Source organism: Poecilia reticulata, chromosome 4, assembly GCF_904066995.2.
Source record: "Poecilia reticulata chromosome 4, P_reticulata-male-v2, whole genome shotgun sequence".
Classification (NCBI taxonomy): Eukaryota; Metazoa; Chordata; class Actinopteri; order Cyprinodontiformes; family Poeciliidae; genus Poecilia; species Poecilia reticulata.
The window spans coordinates 9,573,222-9,592,807 of NC_088833.1; the positions used below are offsets into that span (position 1 = coordinate 9,573,222).

The window sequence follows — 19,586 nt, forward strand, 5'->3', positions numbered from 1 at the left end:
TTTAACCCTTTACACATGCAGAACTGTCTGTTCACTTTTAACAGCAAATCCAAGCTTATAGACACACATTACGTTAAAGCATGACGTTTGGGAACATCGAGGTTTCTCTACTGACAACAATGAAAGAGAGGTGGATTGGCTGAAATGCAAAGCCAGACCTCAACAATAGCAAATGTCACCAGCACTACATCAGATACAGTTTACTCACTTGTAACGGCGTGTAAGCACAACTGGTCCAAAGTGAAGACAGGCTTTACAAAAATCAAGCTGTAGCATTCAAACATGCTCTTGCTGACAAATTCAGAGTTGGGTGCTGCTACAACACGAAGGAGCTGACATGTGACTTCTTTGTTAAAAACAGCAATGCTGAAAGTAATAGTTGTGTTTTGTCAGCAAATTGGACCACAATTACATAAAGTAGTACAAGATGCTCTTGTGCATGATTCATACAAAGCATAACTCGCTGCACTCATTGCTGATGAAAATCTGAATACAAGAACAGTGTTGGTCAGCAAGTCATGATTAAATGTGCACTTCTCAGCCATAGGTTTGTATTTACTTCAGAGAACACTGACTTTCAAAAACTTTACTCATAGCAAAAAATGTGTTTCATATTTTGCTCACTATTCAAAAACTGTTTTTTTTCCCCCATATAATGTAACCATACCAAGCTGAGGCCATTAGCTTTAGAAATTTGTGGAGCATCAGCAGCTGTGCTAACCTTTCGAACTCAAGTATGCACAGGCTTCCTCTCAAGTCATTAATCCTTTGCCATAAATGAGAGTCATAAATGAGTAAACTATAGAACCTTCTGTGCTGTACAGAAAAACTAAGAAAACAGACAAAATATTCTCCATTGCACACATTAGTAGTTTTAGTTGTCACATATCTGGGCCTGTATTCTCAACGATTCGCTCTCTTCTCAAAAAGCTCCTAGCTTAAACTAAAAATTCATGTCAAAATTCAAAATGAGTCAACAGAGTCCACACCCCCAGGAAGCAATCGTTTCTCAATAGCCAAGAGACCAAAACCCTCTGTCTGAAACAAATACAGAGAGCTGGTTTATACTATGCTCCTGTACACAAGGACATGTGCAATTGTGTTTATCTGTATACAGCAAGTTTGGTCCCCCTGAGTTGCAGCTAAAGAGGCATATTTGCAGCTTCAACATACTCCCAGAGCACCTGCAATTAATGATGACAATTTAAATTTTGATGTGCTCGGCTTTGCCCGAGCAGTCAGCGCTAGACAAGTTGGGGAAGTCACCTATCTAACAGATGCCACATGATATTAATGTAAAAAGGTACGGTGCCTCTAACCTGGCAGCCACAGGAAATCAATCACCTCCTCGGCATTGCTTTCTTCTGACAAATATACTCTCAGAGGCCAGGTAGCAGAGCTAATGGCCTCCAAAGTATTTCTGTCAAAGACACAGCTCCTATTAATTATTCAGTCACCTGTGCTGTGGTGCAACCTTACAATATTTACAATGCTGCAAGAGGCCGCTATCCCACCAGCTTGGAGTCCCTGTGGTGGTGAGCTGCTTTTGCATGAGCTACAATTCCATCTGCTCCCCTTTTACTGAGACAGCAAAAGAAAAAAGCTGCTTTCATCCCTTATCAAGAAACATGCTGGTCTCTTGAGGAGACTGAGCGTAAACATGACGGACGGCTGATGAAGGAGCCGCACTGTTTTTTTTTTAGACATTAATGAGCCAGGTAGTGTTTTATCATCATTCTGAAGTGGAGGCAGAAAATCTGGTTTCAACGGTCATGAAGTACGTGTCTCTTTCATTCAAGATATGAAAGCTTACTAAATATAGATGGCAATTTTGTGTACATAATGATGCATCACTAATGTGGCAGACAAGCCACAATATTACGACAGTTTTCAATTTGGAACTGTATGAAAGATGCTGTCCTGGGAGAATGACTGCATGCAATGCTTTACAAAGTAAACAATGGTTGTAAATCCAGCTGTTGCCAGAGAACTGCTGGCCACCATGCTCTCACAGAGTTAAATCCCCCTTTTTCTGCCCACAGATGGGGAAAAGAAAGGGGTTGGGTCAGGGGTAGGAAAGGAGTAAGGGAAGGAGGGATTAAAGATGCATTCAGGTGCAAGTGGGAAAGTAGAAGAAACAAGAATTATTGTTCTGCTTTTTTTAAAAGAGGAAATTCAGAGAAGTTAGCTGTTAAATGCTCATTTAACAAACAAGTCACAATGTTTTTTTTATTTGTTTGCTGTTTTGGACCTACAAATTGGATACAGGTTTTGTAAATCAAATCTGTGTTTGAAAAGAATGTAATCAGTGTGACATAAATTATCCCTGGTTTGAGTCATCCATGTATTGCAGTTTGTTTGCTTGTCTAATTCTAAGGTATCCAAGTAAAAACCCTCCTTCTGTGCATTGGGTCATACAGAGGCTCTGGACTCTTGGCTATGGAGGAACAATCACTACCTGGAGGTATGAACTCTGTTGAGGTATAAAATTTTACCCAACTTTTGCCCATGACATATGTCCCAATATGATGCTATGAAGCTTAATGCAAATTGCCTGCGATGTAAATAACCGTCCTCCTCTGCAAAGAGAGAAATGCTGAACTGAACTGGTGGTGGAAGCGTGACCAACATGTACTGAATGACTTTGTTCACTTCAATTGGTGCATCATTTACAGCTTCTCCTACTGTTTACTGATTGACCCGATTGAAATTCTACAGGAGGAATCCAAGTCAATGGGAGAAAGCCCAGACAGCTGTGTGATAAGTGAGAAAAGATTGAGCGGAATCTCTAGGGAGAAAATAATAATTTATTATTTTACACATGGCAGGTAAATTATATGTTATGTCCCCCAGCATGTTTTAGTACGGAGCCCTCCAGGGGACATGGGGAATTTTTTTTTCTTTTGCGTTCCCTCGCAAAAGATTTTGCGTTCGCTCGCAATAATCTACTGATCAGTTTATGCGGCTTAATTGATACACCATTAGTTTGCTGCGTTTTATAATAATAAAACGTGTTTATTATTATTAACGCTTTAGTGCAAAAAACTGATTGAAAATCGATTTATTTACTGCATGTTTATGTCTGTTCAGGCTCAGATAGAACGCCACTGAAAGCAGCCCTTTAAACAATTCAGACTACAAACACAATAGACACAATCAGATGACTGATTACCTCGCGATAATAACTCAATAAACCTTATGAGCTTGTATTAAAGCAGAAAGTACGGCGGCCACCTTTAAAAAGGCTTACAGTATTCAATTATGCCGCATGAACTGATCAGTAGATTATTGCGAGCGAACGCAAAACCTTTTGCGAGGGGACGCAAAAGTTTTGCTAGGGAACGCAAAAGAAAAAAAAATTCCCCATGTCCCCTGGAGAGCTCTGTATTTTAGCTACTGCTCATTGTTGTCATTTATTTTTTCTGTTAATCAGCCCTTAAAAATGGCATAATCATTCCTGTCACTTGCTCAAATAAACAACTTTTATCGTATTAATGGACAGTGGAAGTAAATATTGTAACATGTGAATCTGACAGGTTGTCAGTGACATTCACCATATCGATGTTGTTCTTAGGTCTTCTGATGAACCATCACCTGATCCAGGTGCATTAAACCAGGGAGAGAACTAAAACATGCAGGATACCGGCCCTCCAGGACCGACTTTGGACACCACTGTGTTAGCATGAAGGCCGTATAAACTCTATCAAGACAGAAGACTATCATTAGCTTGATACAAACAAAGGGTATGTTTACGATATAAATAAGTATGTTTTAAATAGTATATGATTTAAACTGCATTTGTTTAATCATATGCCAAAACTAAAATTAAAGCTGTAAACGTTCTTTTATGTTAAAATTAATCAGTAAAGTGTCATTAGTGTATGTACTACAATGTAAATAGCTTGACTTGATTTCAGCACCTTTCCTTATCAGCCATTTATAATCCCCTCAATACCACAATAGTCTGTCTGTCAAACTTTGAACAGTCTTCAGATACACGATCGAACAGTAACAGAGTCCATGTCTGGATGAATTTAAAGTAACATTAGCAACCACCAGATATAAATAAGATTAATACTTTACTTATTACCTATTGATGGGCCATCTGAAGCCAGGCTTCGAGGCTAAAAAGGGGGCATGTCAGATGAAGCCCTGCTTGTGTCGTCTTGCTGAAAACCACGTGACTGGCAACAAACAATGCCTCACATTGCATGGGTCACGTGACTGCTTCACCTGAGGGAAGTGCTTTTATGACTTCATATTTGTGAGTTTTTATTATGTAAAGCACTTTGAAACCACATTGTTGCTGAAATGTGCTACACAAATAAATAGATTGAAATGGAGCCAGCAAGAAGAACAAATCTGACATCTGACGTTCAAGATGATTGCTCGCAAGATTCTTAAATAAAAATAATGAACCCCTTCAACTCCAAAATTCTCACCTTCTTGAAATGTCCACTATTTCTTTGTTCTGCAAAGACATATCAGTCTTCAGCAGCAGAAACAGACTTAAAGTTGTTGGAAGAGTAAAATTCTGGTCTGATGAGTAAAAATATAAGGGATCAGATCAGAGAGCCAACTAGAAATCCAAGAAAATGAGAATTTTTGAAGAATTTTAGTTTTTCAGGAGGCAAATCGAGTACTGTCTGCCCCAACAAGCACTGCACTCCAAATACACTAAAACAAATGTCTATTGTCAAATCAGTCGATGACAAAAGAAAACTTGCTAGCTGGGTAGGATTTAATTGACTTTCCTGTTACTAAGCATGAGTTTGATAAAAACGTTGTGACAATATTGCATTTACTTTTTTTTTAAGTATGTCTGAGTGACAAGGTTGCCACAGTTTCAACAGCAGATGTCACTAGTGAGAAATGAATGAACGAATTAACCTTTGGGAAAAGATACGCGCTGGGAAGCTTCATTGCTTCATGAGGCTTCATTTGGCCATCACTATCAATACCAGAAACGTTCCAAATACAACTCTAAACAGGTGGGTTTTTAGTCGAGATTTAAAGGTACTCAGTGTTTCAGCTGTTTTAGTTTTCTGGAAGTTTGTTCCAAATTTGTGGTGCAAAGGAGCTGAATGCTGCTTCTCCTCGTTTGGTTCTGGTTCTGTGGATACATCACCATGGTAACTTAATGTGCTACTGCTTTTATCAAACTGAACCAAGACTTTAACCAAGATAATTCGCTATCCTCTGGAACATAGTTATCGTATTTTTTGGACAGTCAGCCGCTACTTTTTCCCCCCACTCTTTGAACCATGCGGCTTGTAGCCCTGTGCAGCGTCCTTGTGGAAAACCGAAAGCGGCAGAGATACCAGCGGCTTATAGCCCAGTGCGGATTGTACGTTTCCAGTTCTTTAAAAAAAAAAAAAACTTTGTAGATGCGGCTCATAGTAAGGTGCACTCTATAGTCCAGAAAATACGGTAGGTCACTATCGGGGCTCTGTGCAACATAAGCGCATGACGAAGTATTTATTTGTTCGAGGTGTGTTAGACTTGATAAATTAAAAAGTCGCAGGACACTGCCAGTCTTGCTCTGTAACTTTTCTCATCCACTCTCTCACCTTAATCTGAGTCCGTATAAATTCAAATGGGTTTTTAAAACAGCAGTGCAAACGGAAGTTGTTTTTTTTCCCCCCACAATAACATTACTTCAGGTTCAATATAAAGTTGAAATATTTACTGAGTTGTGGCAGCACCATGAATTTTTCACCAATACCCCTTGAACGTCTCATTACAGAGTAACTGGGTCACGTGAGATGCTCCTCTAAGAGTGCTGTGACGTGGTCGAGCACCGTCAGTGTAGCGGTGTCTGACAGACAGCTTTCACGGGCCAGCAGCTTGTCTCGGCTGGATGAGAGATCCGGCAGGGGTCGGGGTCGGTCCAAGACGTATCAGAAGAATGCTTCTGCAGAGGAGAAGAAGCGGAGTGTCCAGTCAAAGCCAGGAGCTGAAGGTAGATGAGTTATTGCTTTTGTTCTCCCTCTAGGAGTCGGGGTACATGTTTAAACTGTGACTGGACTCAGAGGTGGAGCTGATTTTTTTTTTTTTTTTTTTTTTGTTGTTATAATTCTTTTTTCATCCATCGCGGTTCACTGCTAATAACACTGCACAGCAGCCGGACTCAGCATCGTGGAGCAGCAGCCGCGTACCGGCAGCTCTGCCGCTGCCGCCGCCGCCGCCGCTCTGCGTTTCCTTCCAGCGGGTTGGCTCCAGATGAAAGTGCGAGGGATGCGTTTTCATTTTTAAATGACAAGAACGTCTCTGTAGAGGAGGACAAACTTGGATAAGATCAAGGAAACAACTGGGAACTGCATCGTAAAGCAAGAAATGTGCATTTGAAAAAAGAGTTATATAACGGACCCTGGGAAGAGAAGAGGGGTAAAAGGGAGTCGCACCAGGAGGAGAACCAAAAAAAAAAAAAAAAAAAAAAAAAAAAATCCCCGCAGGTTACTTGAGGTTCTGCTGGCATGAGGAGCAGGAGGGTCGTTTCCACATCTAAGGTGTCTGTGCAATTAGCGAAAAGGGAAGCGGAGGACGGAGGGCACAACTGAAGCCCCGGCCAGAAGAGGCGGTGATGGCGGGTGAGAGTACCGGGGTTCAGTTCACCCGTGCGCCGACCGCAGCCCTGTCAGCAGCCGCAGCATGAGGTGGAGGAGGTACGCAGCGTTGCACGTCCCATCGGTTCTCCACATCCTCATTATTCATTTAGCCATCCCCTCCTTCCTCTCCCTCCACTCCATTGCATCCACCTCTCCTCGGCTGTCTTGACTGGGATCCATGAACCCATCAATCAGTTTCTCCATTTAGCCCACCTTTGACTCAACATCATTTACCTCCGCTTTATCACTCTGTGGCTCCTTCACTGACAGAGTAGCCCTTAGACTTTTGGATAGGTGGACCTTTGTTTAGTAAGAAATAATTTACTTCCTGCTTTATTTTCTCATTATGGAAATGTTTTATGGTTTAAAACAAAACAAAAATAGAATGTGAAATAGAGGTCAGTTTGTTTTGCGTTCATTTGCACACATTCCAGTTTTGGAACCTGCTCCATATCCCTGCCAAGAGGCAAAGCCATTGAGTTCTTATTGATCACATTGATTTAGGGAGCTTTATGTCCACTTCATTGTGCCAAGCTGCCTGATCTAGTTGGCACCCAAGTCTCTGCATTCTTTACGATGCTGGAAGTGGCTTAAAAAAAGAAGGCCAACCTCACCATCTGGGTATTCATTCTGCACCACCAGACTGTGACACGTTAATGGGGCTTAATTTCCCAACCATTAGTGCTTGACCTCTCACTTTTGTGAAAACTTTTATGCAAAGAGTTTGACCTGCTTTAAAATGTAATTCTGACATTTAAAGTGTTAGTATTATAGCTTTTGATTTAACTTTTCCCCTTTAGCTTAATTGCTGTAAGTTTAACCTTAGTTAGTTGAAATATAGTTTTATTGTCATAGAGGAATTGGGTTTTAGCCTGCACTCCCACTAACAGGTGCAAGCTCACACACACACACCCAACTGCTGAACATCGCTGAGTCTTATGGTTTTAGGATGACACCCCTTAGAGGAGGTGCAGTGTAGAGGAGAAGAACTGCCATTCGGTTCCTGGTCTGCAGCTTCTTTTGGCTCATCCAAAAAACGGTGACAGATTCTCTGTATCTTGACACTTTGCTTTGTAATTGATTGAGAATTGCTTGCAAAAATCTGTGAACTTATGCTGTGAACTTAAGTTGATCCTTGTCCACCTGAGATAAAGAACCCCATGATGCACTGCCTGGCTTAAGGGTGCAACAGGAGTAAGGGAGAAAAAGTTGGAAGAGATGAATATTGCTTCTCAAGTAGTAAGAACCTTGTCACAACAATGATTCTGCTTACATGCCAGACCTTTGTTTCTCAGAGGTCCTCTTTATTTTTGTGCCCAGCTTTAAAACGTTTCAGTCTCCTTTTTAAAAAGTCAAGTATTTAAATGCATTCATTTTACGCTTTTACATAAAATACAGATTTTGGTGTTTTTTTCTTGTAGACTAGAGACAACAGTCTACAAGACTGTTGTCTTGTAGACAACAGTCTTGACATAACATTGACTAAATGTTATGTCTGTAATGTCATTATATCCACCTTTTTAATTTAGACTTTAAAATGTCCTAATTTAGGCTCCATTAGTCTGTTGCTAAAATAATTTTCTTTAACAACAATAATAACAGCAAATTTGATTATCCAGTTTTTATTCTAAACAACATTTGAAATCCAATACAATTTGAGCAGTAGGATGTATCGAATCACGATTGTCCGTGTGTCTTCAAAGTGTTGGACATAAAGCACTGCCTGGATGATTTTTCTGACCGAGATGGTCTGGTGGGGAAAAGAAAACGGAACATTTGGGGTCAACTCGAGCAATGGTACAGAATTCAACAATATGTCACTTATCCTTGAACGTTTGGAGCCCTACATATGATCACAACTCCTCTCAAAGGGTGTTAATGGGAAGAATATTTGTTAGAAGTTCACAGAAACAAGACAAACCCTGTCTCCTCTCCCTCCGTTGGAAGGTTTGGCTCTGTATCAACCCAGAGCCGTTCAAACGTCTCTACATCAGATAACACCAGTGCTTTTGTTATTTGGGTCAACTGACCCTTTGTCACCTTATGGCAGTGTTCTATAATAAACGGGCTCTTGTGGTCTGACCCACATCTGACCAATATCCACAGTTAAAGGGTTGCGTTGACCTCTCAATAGTTTGCTCAGCAACACTTAAGGGACTGGAAGCCTGTAAATCTACAGTATGTTGATCATTTAAACCAGATGATTGTTTTGAATACCTGACAATCATAACGTTGAAGATGGAAGTTGATGATTTAAGCTCAACTAATCCTTTTATCCTCTGGCATATTTGAGTTTTAATCTTACTCAAATATACACAGAACTGTTGATCCACATGACTGCACGCATTACGAAATGTTTTCACAACAGAGACATGGATCCTTTACCTGCATTTTAATTGTCCTTGAGGCAGGTACAGACAGAGGAAGGTTTTATGCAAGCAGGATACGATTAAATCGTGTATAAACGGATTTTAATGACACGCCTTTCTTTGAGGTTGCAAAAACTGAGTTTGGAGCCGGAGCAAGAAACTTGATCTGTGATGTTTGTCAAAATGTGTTTTCATTATAATGTCTGTGTTGTGGACTGCAGGAAGAATAGTCTCTGCTATAGTAGAAACTAATGGGGATCTTTAAATAAACAAATGGTCAACTTCTCCCAGACTTGAAGTCAGAAAGAGGCAGAATTTGCAGAAGAGCAGGTTTGTGCATGATTGTATGCAGAAGAGTCCATTCATGAGTGGGGTTATTTTCTGCAAATTTTGAGCTTAGGCAAGGCTTTTTAAAATCTGAGGAAGTTGTGCTGAATGTGGCTCATTGTTGCAAAGTGGCCAGTATTTCTCCTCGAGGACAGAATCTGGTTTTCTGCTGTGTGTGAGCTGTATGATCATCTTCTGGCACACACGCGGTTTTCTTTCCGTCGTTTATAGCAAGTTTTTATTTCCAGCTACCTGGATGATGGTGTAGTTTACCTTTTAAAATGAAATGTGCTTTGAGTTTGACTAAATTGTCAGTAACATAAATGGATGTCATCCATTTCTTTATTCTACTGGACTAAGGTCGTCGGAAGCTACTGTCGATAACTGTAACAGCTACTCGGCACAACCATCATTTTAGCAGATTTTAAAAACATCGAAGTGGTTGATTTAATCACTTCCATGTTACCACGGGAACTGAATGGGTTGGAGCGGGTTTGGCCACGTCCTCCATGGGCCTGATCTAAACTCTGTGTTTGAAAAGTGATATTTGATGTTTAGGCTTTTATTGTGAAGGTTTGAAGGAAGTTCCCTGAGTTTCTCTACAATATTGATTGAACCAATTTAGTTTAGATTTATGTTTTGGGTTTCCTGCTGAGTATAACCAGACCCTTGGCCTTTGTTATTGATGTTAAACAAACAAACCAGACCACTTGAACACTAAAAACGTGTACGTAAAAGTTACTTTCTTAGTGACATCCACTAGGCTTTTGGTTGTTTCCTTGCAGATGGTGAAGACAAAAACATCTTCGAAAAGCCTTTGTTGCACATTTTGTAAATTCCAAATTCCAGTCACACTTATCTTGTGATTGTTGAGACATCCCTGCTTTACTTTCACAAGCTTCAGCTTACATCTGCGCTGAATCATCTCAGTCATTGAGTTTGAAGAGCACCGGGTGAACCCAGAGGTTTAAGTAGCTCAGGTACCACTTAGCGGTTCAATAGTAATTTCATTTAAAAAAAATGTATTAACCAAACATTAGTGCTAAAATAAAACTTGGTTTTATAAAACCAGTAACAGATGCATCTCTAACGGCCAGCTTCTGTGCTGAATGAATCAGACTGAAGCAAAACATGTCTGACCAAGAGAAGAGAAATGCCATGGTTGAGTTTTAGAGACACTCCTACTCTCCACCCAGTTTGTAAGTAGTGGTAAATAAATTTCTGTAGCACCTCACAGATGAAAAATCTTCAGAGGAATAAGATTTAAAGTAAGAGGGAAAAAAAACAATGGAATAATAGATGATTAAAACTAAAAATGAAATATTTAAGATCTCAAGGAAAAGTGTTTTAGTAAGAATGTCTTGAGCTGCTTTTGAATACAATTCAAATATCTAAGGACAACGTAAAATCAAAGGAACTCGACTTGATTGGTTTGAGGACTGGAATATATAATCACTATAAGAATGAATTACCCACAATATCAAACACACACAGGGTTTGATATTAAATAATTGGATAGTTTCTTGACAAAAAAAATGATAAAATTTTTAAAATTATGCATTTCAAACAGAGGTTACAGAGGTTTTGTCGATAATTAATAAGGATTGACTTCTTTTCGTCTTCGATGATTTTAGCAGTTCTCAACATGGGCGGTACCGCCCCCCAGGGGGCGTTCAGAGGACGGCAGGGGGCGCTGGCGGACATTTTTACAAAAGGGAGGCGATGCCTTTGGGGGGCGTTTGGTCGAAGGTAAACTTTACACCTTATAAGCACAACAATACCAGTTTAGACTTTGAGCAACTTGGTAAAACTGTATTGTGTAACATTAAAACATGCTTGGCTGCAACGTTACCGATGGCAGCTCTTCTTCTATTCAGTGTTTGTAGCTTCTTGGCACAGCTCTGTTCTCCTGCTACTGGTAGCTTCAGTTCAGCGTTACACCGGCTGGTGACGTTGCTGTGGTTCACTTTGTCTGGTATTTTTGTACATATGTTTTGGCAGTTCTGTGATCATGTCAAAGCAGCAACTTATATTAAAAAGTGTTTTATTTCCGTTTGAAGGCTGAACGGTTCCATGGAAGGACAACAGAAAATCGCTCTTATAAACATGTAATTACTAATATCACTATACCCTCACTTTGTATCCCTCTGAAAAATGAAGCTATTTAAATAAAGAAATCCCTCCATGGGTGATACCACGATAGAGAGCGTTCATTTTATAGCGTTAACACCGGCGCTGTAAATGGTCCAGTATGAAACGAGGGTGATAGAACAACACAGCACTTTTAAATTTCAGTAATCGGAATACCAAAATTATTTCCGTTGTTTTAAACGGTTTATGTCAGTCTGCCTTTTCTCCATTGATACAGTTCCCGAACGCTGGTTAAAAAAAAAAAAAACAACGTTCACATTGCGCAAAACTCTAAAACAGGAGAAGCGGGACATAAAACGGAGCGAGCAACTATATGTGAATTATGGCATAAAAACAGAGAATCCGACGCTGAACAGTGAAAAATCAACACATGATGTGAAACACATGACGATTAGGAGGCGCAACAGGTGATGAGTGAAGATTACTGGTGGTGAGCGTCAATAAACGATAAAATAAACGTAGCAACAGGAAAGAAACTAAAGTGGACATAGCAATAAACCAAGAGAGGATAATACTAATCAAATGAAACTAAATGGAAATGAATGAAGAACAAAATGCAAGAATAAACTAAGAAACTAAAGTAAATAAAGAGGAATAAATTGGTATGGCAAGACCTTAGACTGTATGACAATAATAAACAGACACCATTTCCAGATAAAAGGTAAAATAATATTATTGAAGTGCCATGGGTTTGTTGAGACCATATCTAGAACTGAGAATAAATATATCTTACAGACCATAACAGTAAAGAACTGATCACTTATTTATGTTTTTAATTAGATTTGATATATTTATTTCTTCAATATTATTTTTTATATCAGTGTTAATGTCATAAGGCTGATGACTCCATGACACTTTCAATTGGACTCATTAGGATTTGATTAATAACCAGATTTGTTCTTTGTAATTTCTGTCCAGTAAAACTATTAATCATAAATCAATAGACAGGTCTATATAAAGATATAATCCATGTTTCTGTCTCATATTTGTATGGCATTAAAAGGACCTGAAACTTTTGTTTTTTCACTGAAAGCTCTGGTTTGCACAATAAATGCCATGTGGGTGAAATTTTTTGGATGATACTCTGATGTCCCATTCTCCTGAAGGCAGCACAGAGCTGCACCACCAGAAACTGATAAACACTGAAGAGAAGAAGAGTTATGATTAATGTAGTTACAGTTCTATCCATGTTTTAATGTTGCAGAGCTCAGTCGTTTTGCAAATAGTTCAAAGTTTAAACTGGCATGTTGTTCATCTTTTATCTTATCATTTTGTGGAATATTTAACAACTAGAAAATGGCACAGAATAATATTTTTTTTCCATTCTGATTGGCTGCTGTTAGACCAATTTTAACTTGAATGTTCATTGCATTTTTTATAGACACCTGTGACAATAATTTCTATTTCCATGACTTTTTTGTTCTCTGGGAAATTATTTTTGATGATAAATACAGAAACCAGCATAAAAATCAAAACATCTACATTAGTGATAGTAATATTAATAATAAAATAATAATCACTGCAAAGAAGCCTGCAAAGTCTTTGGTGGGGAGCGGTGAGGGACCTGGATAAAGGCTGGTTGGCCCAAAAAAGGTTGAGAAACATGCTCTAGATATTTTAGAAGGTTAAGTTAACTATCATTTTTCAATTGCATGTGTAATTTTAAATACAAAACTATAATCTAATTTTTTTTTTAATGGTTTAACTGAGAGATGCATCTTTTGCTTTCCCACAACGCCTTTCTAATCTTGAGGAGGTATACAGTGATGTTTCCTTACATTTATGAAATTTGTGCTTTTCTGACTCTAAACGGCAAGTGCTACAGCAACGCATCAGAATGAAAATAAATCAGACATGTTGTGGTTCACTGAGGATTGCTGCTTCTGGATAGCGTTATTAGGTAAGACGAGATCCTTAGTCAGCCATATCAGTCAGCGCTTTTTCAATAAAGTGGATTTTAACCTTTATCTTCAACGAGAAGCTGCTCTAAATGGCTTATAAATGGGAGCAGTACTTTTCTTCAGGATAATGTGTCACTGTTATGAAATGGAATGTTTTTACTGAGTATCATACATTCATTAGCATTGCCAAAGCTTGTTTTGCTTCCATGCTCTTTGCGTGTTTCCCGTGAAGAAACCGAAACAAAACAAACGCCCGTCATCTCTAATTTTACCTCCAGGTTTGAAGCTGATCTAGTGACAACACTGATGCACGCATAATAATGTCACCAGTGCGCCACTCCCACAGCCTTCATTCTGATTATTGACCGCTGCAGAATCGCTGGGGCTTTAATTATCACTGGTGTAACTAATTGGCCTGCATAGAAGTGACATTGATGGGAGGCAAGAAAAGGAATTAATGAGAGGCATCGGCACACTAACTAGTACTGTTTAAAAGTAAAAATGGATCCTTGATGATCGCACTGAAATTTGCATTTATGCTGAGAATAACTAAACAAATTCGATTCATGAATGACGGTGGGCTGGGTGGGCGCCAGCACGTAGGGGGGCATCTATTCCTTGTGTATTTCTCTGCACTCATATCTATGTGTGCCTCCATGTGTGTTCTCCTGATCAGAGTTTGTGTAACTAGATGTTCATTTGGTTGACAGCAGAAATCTCTCAAGCGCTCAATGTGCTCCGATGTAAAGTATGTTAACCTTTAAAACAAAGCTTGCCCTGGCCCTTCTCATTCCCCTGTAATTGCTTTCACTGGGTAAGCACACTCGCCTGAAAAGGTTATCGTGTTCCTTGTCAGTTGTCATGATGAATGAGCAAACATAACAGAAAATTTAAACGGGAAGTTTTGGAAATCATTCAGACTAGGTCGGTACAATATTTGCACTAAATGCTCCCTCTGCCCCCGAAACATCACTATTTTTCTACTGCCGCTAAAGTACTGTATGTTAATATTAGGGTTATATTTCTGTAATATTTATTTGACTTTTAATCACTCCCCATCAAAATTGTGAGACAATGAAAAATGTTACAAATACTCGCTTACACCACCTGCTTATAACTGGTAACTGTAAGTTGATCTCCAAATGATAAAAATAAGAAATAGAAGCAAAGGACAAAATAAATACGACCAGACAACGTATTGAAAATGGCTCTGTGAGCTGATGTAGTGAAGTTTAAGACCACTAAGTGTATTAAAAAAAACAACCAACTAAGTGCCATTGATGAAAAATTAGCTTATGACCATAATGGAGAAACTTCTTTTCTGTCATGTAGAAAACATTCACTGAGATTTTCTTGTCATACCTTTGAAACATAATGTGAGATTTAGAATACTGAGAACTCTGAAAGAGAGCACCATTAATAATGTTTTGGCATTAGGAACACTTTAGAACAGGGGCGTCAAACTCTTTTTCTTGTCAAATCACATCAAATTCACGAAAGTCCTGAAAGGGCCATTATGTCAGAATCTATTGATGAAACTTCCCATTAAACTGTTAAAATATATCATTTTCTCCATTCTGTGAGTACTTTTTAAAGTTAAACAATATTTAACATCTTTTCACATTGATTTAATTTGGCCTAATTTGGAGGGCTGTAGGAAGCTCTCTTTTTTTTCTTTAACAGAAAAAAAAATATTTTCTGCACCATTAAATATAAAAATAATTAACCCATTTCTATCAATTGTATTTATTTGTTGTATTAAAAAAATAAAATAATAATGCAATAAAACGATAACAATAGCTGCTGACCTGAAAGCAGAACATAAAAAAAAAACAAAGAACAGTTCTGACTAACAGGAGTGATTCCTACTGCTAACCATGCAAAGGAATCCAATAGCTAGTGAACGACACATCAACACTCAGCATCTATGAATTAGCTTCCTCTGATCACATAAGTAGTCTTGGAGGTGTTTTCTTTCCACCGGTATCTGCAGCTTTTTTTTGGAGTGACCTGTTTTTAAGCCAGTTTTCTATCATTATCTTTAAAACAATCCTAGCTAGCTCTAGCGTCACACTTTGAGCTCATGTCACGGCAAATAAACGGTCGTTTACATGCAGACCACCAGTGACAGGCTGGCCTTGAGTTTGACACGTGTGCCTTTAGAATTAAGCATGGGAAATAAATACAGTATATGAACTAGTCAAATCTGGATCAAATTGTTTTGTGCTAATTAAATCTTAGTATTCTCAGAAATATTGCAAAATCACATCCGTTTCTCATGAAGCCGGAAACAGAGATGATTCACAGACATAGTCTGGATATAAGTAAGTGCTGTTCGTTGTAATTAGGCAAACAAGCCTGTTGGACCACGAATCTTGTGTTGGCATTTTGTGTTCATGAATGCAGAGCACAGTAAATGTGCTTGTTTGGCTTAGTGACATTCTGAATCAGTGAAGACTGAACATGACCGGCAGTATGTCTGTCTCAGTGGACAACTCCCTGGTGGGCACCAGGCACAATCATTTGCATTTTATCCACACTCTTGTGTATTTGTGTGTCTACATGTGCGCATAATTCCCTGCATGTTCTGTATTCATGCCTGTGTGTCCTCGAAGATTGAGCAACCCGGGTGATCCCAACAAGACCGTACGAAGCCTTGATAGGCTGAAGGTGAATGACAAGCAGTGGCTGTCATCGCCAGAGGCTGGCTTGGGGTGCAGCACCACTGCTTGCTGGACCCTGAAAACTCATTTTGACAGATGTGTTTCCTCTCTCGTTGTTGATGTGTGGTGGGGGGCTGATGACACTCAGCAGCCTATGTAGTTTAGAGCAAGTTTAGTCGGCACCACATTGAGCAGAGCCACAGTTTATCTGTAAGCCCTTGGCCTGAAGCCCAGTAATTGTATGCAAAAAGGAGTCACAATGTTGCTATCCACTGGTTGTAAGGTTTTTGCATTTCAGTACATTTTCAGAACATTTGTCATTTTTGACTTTTTAACTTGTTTGCTGTGAGATTTTAAAATGCTAAACTGATTTAATTGATCTGTTAGCGTTCCTTTTTGAACGGTTTCCCTTTTCTTTCCTTTTTTATATATTTTTGTGCATTGGCATGGATGTGTTTGTCATGTTTTATAAATCTTCTATCAACAAGCTACAGGCCCATGCTGTGTTTTTCATCCCTGTCTAATCAAATATGCTACGGTGCTTTAATATTTTTTAGAATTTCCTTTTCAAAGTGTTAAATCGGCTTACAAAAATAGAAAAAATCCATATTAGGCTATGTATCTATAAAAAGCTTTAATTGGGACTCTTCCATCTGGACAAAATTAATTCAGATTATTTGTCTTGAAACAAGTCTAATAAATTTAACAGGAAAAAGAAAAATGAAGCATAGCTGGAGCTAAAATAATTGACACTTGGCACAGTGCCAGTGAATAAAGAAAGTCTTTTGCAGAATGTTTCCTCAGTTTCTTTTCTCTCTGTTTTTAAATTACAGGGAGCAGACACAGAGGAGGTGACCCTTATTATAACCTGAAGAAGACAAGACCCAGTGCGTGACCCTGTTTGTCTGAAGTGCCAAAGAAGACAAGGAGAAGTGTTGCTGGTGAAAGAATAGCCACCTTCTTCTTTCCACCAGGAGCCCTTTCAACCTTGCTTCAAGCTACACTTAGGGGCTCAACTGTTCCCTTGACTCCACTAGGAGCCTCGCTCCAACCCATCTGCCAGCTCAGATAACCTTCTGATTGTTGGCAACCACATGTTTGAGGTGACTGTATGTGACCACCACCGCCCATTCTCGAGAAGGAGCAGTGTCTCGCAACCCCAATCTGCATCATGCAGTGGAGACGGCGGCACTTATGTTCCATCAAGATGACCATCAAACGTTCCCTGTTTCGGACCCATGTGGCTGGTCTGCTCTCCCTGGCTCTTCTCTTTACAGTCTTTCTGTTTTTCAGCCACCAGGAATGGCTGCCAGGGCACAATGGGCCTCGTGACTACCCGCTGGCTTACACCATCAGGGGTCTCCGGGCTCCCAAGGGAGAGGCCAACCAGAGCAGCTCCCTGAGGAGCCTGTGGAAGGAGACAGGGTATGGCGCACCAAAGCCTCTTCTCAACCTCAGCTCTCAACAGGCAGAGGGAACAGCAGCTGAGCCAGGAGGAGGAGGTGGAGCTGGAGGAGGATCCAGGACAGGCATCGTGGGGCTTGGGGACTCCATGAGCTCTAACAACAGTTTACAGAAGGAGATGGATGTTGGGGAGAAGCTTAGTGCTCAGCCCTACCGCTACATCCTGAATGAACCTTTCAAGTGCAGGGACAGTACGCCCTTCCTCATCCTCCTCATTGCTGCTGAGCCTAGACAGGCCGATGCACGCAACGCAATCCGGCAGACGTGGGGAAATGAGAGTGTAGCAGGGGGCCTGGGATTCATCCGACTTTTTCTTCTTGGCACAGGAAAGAGTTCAGATGCCTTCCTTCAAAGTAGCATTGAAGAAGAGAGCCGTGTTTACCATGATATCATTCAACAGGACTATCGGGACACCTACTACAACCTAACCACCAAAACCTTGATGGGCATGAACTGGGTAGCCACCTACTGCCCACGCGTCTCCTATGTGATGAAGACGGACAGTGACATGTTCATCAATACAGAGTATCTCATCCAAAAGCTGCTAAAACCCGAATTGCCCCCCAAACAGAAGTATTTTACAGGCTATCTAATGAGGGGCTATGCACCAAACCGAAACAAGGACAGTAAGTGGTACATGCCACCAGAGCTTTATCCAAGCGAGCGCTACCCAATATTTTGCTCAGGCACGGGGTACGTGTTCTCAGGGGACATGGCCGAGTTGATCTATCAGGCCTCGCTAAGCATACGCAGGCTGCATCTGGAGGACGTGTATGTAGGGATCTGCCTGGCAAAGTTACGCATCGACCCTGCACCCCCTCCCAATGAGTTCCTCTTCAACCATTGGCGCGTCTCTTATTCCAGTTGCAAGTACAGCCACCTGATCACATCCCATCAGTTTCAGCCCAATGAACTCATCAAGTACTGGAACCATTTGCAGACCAACAAGCACAATGCCTGTGTCAATACGGCCAAGGAGAAGAACGGCAGACACAGACATCGAAAGCTCCATGGGGAGAGGCTTCCATGATGAATCCTGTGACAACAGCTCACTTAAGGAAGTAAAGGATCTTGTGCAAAGAAGGGAACATTAAACTCGGCACTATATTTAAAAAAAATAAAAGCACATTGTTTTTGGTATTGTGTACAGTTTATGAACCAACCTATTTTTTTATTTTTGAAAGAGTTATTGTAAATCTATTGAGCTATTTCCGAAAGGAAGAATAGGGGACATGAATATGTGATGCACAAAGAAAGCTGCAGCTCAAAAGTGGGGTTTTGGATAATTCAGGTGCCAACAGTTGGGTGGCAATTCCTGCTCTTCTCTCCAGGGCAGTGCAGTATGTCAGTCTATGATGTTTAAAGAGATGGGTTAAAAAAAAAAAACACCAGTGTGTTTACACAGACAAAGGGAAATGTACATTTATTTTGAAAAGTTACACTACCTAAATATGAATGAATGATATAAATCTTTTAACACTGACCAGTTATGCTGCCCTGTTTCTCAGTGTTTACTTTACAGATCTATAAAAGTACACTGCTAAGAGTGGTTTTCTTGTCATCTAATGTATTTTATTTTTCAAAGGATTCACATGAAGCACCACAATCACATCAGAGATGACTGAGATTGTATTTTCTAAAGCTTTACATTGAGTACTACTCTGCACTTAAGTAAACGTGCAATGACTCAGTTAAAAAAATAAATGTACTGAATTCATTTTGCGTGTAGTTCTTGCATCTTGTCTAATCCTTAAGCAAAGTGGGATCACTGCGGGTGATCTTGATGTTATTCAATTGGGGCAGGGAGGAAAGAAGATAAATTTAACATTGAAAATTATTTTCAGTGGATAAAAACAGTAAAGTTATGGCCTTCATTACATATTTTGTAAATGGGTTACAACCGTCATTTGTGTATGAAGACTCCCAAATGCACTCAATAACATTTTCAACTGGATCACTAAATGGACAGGAAGCCGGATTAAAGAGGCCGTAGCAGCTTTGTTGAGATCATGTCGTTTCTTTACTGATGGTGTACAGCCACAGCATATTTTGAATAGCTTTTTGCAGTTTAAGTGAGAAATTATCAAAACCATCTTACAGAGA

The 19,586-nt window shown here is 39.8% G+C and overlaps 1 protein-coding gene across 2 annotated transcripts; it reads left to right on the forward strand.

The window, feature by feature from the left end:
• The first annotated feature begins 5,758 nt into the window (after positions 1-5,758).
• On the forward strand, positions 5,759-19,200 carry b3galt2 (UDP-Gal:betaGlcNAc beta 1,3-galactosyltransferase, polypeptide 2). Of its 2 annotated transcripts, none has more exons than XM_008406662.3 (2): positions 5,759-6,665; positions 16,853-19,200. In XM_008406662.3, the coding sequence occupies exon 2, from the start codon at positions 17,191-17,193 to the stop codon at positions 18,511-18,513; it is 1,323 nt and encodes a 440-aa protein (XP_008404884.1). In that variant the 5' UTR covers positions 5,759-6,665; positions 16,853-17,190; the 3' UTR covers positions 18,514-19,200. The 2 variants fall into 2 exon arrangements, with proteins under 2 accessions (XP_008404884.1, XP_008404885.1); XM_008406663.3 differs by having other exon boundaries at positions 5,774-5,962.
• Positions 19,201-19,586: the final 386 nt, after the last annotated feature.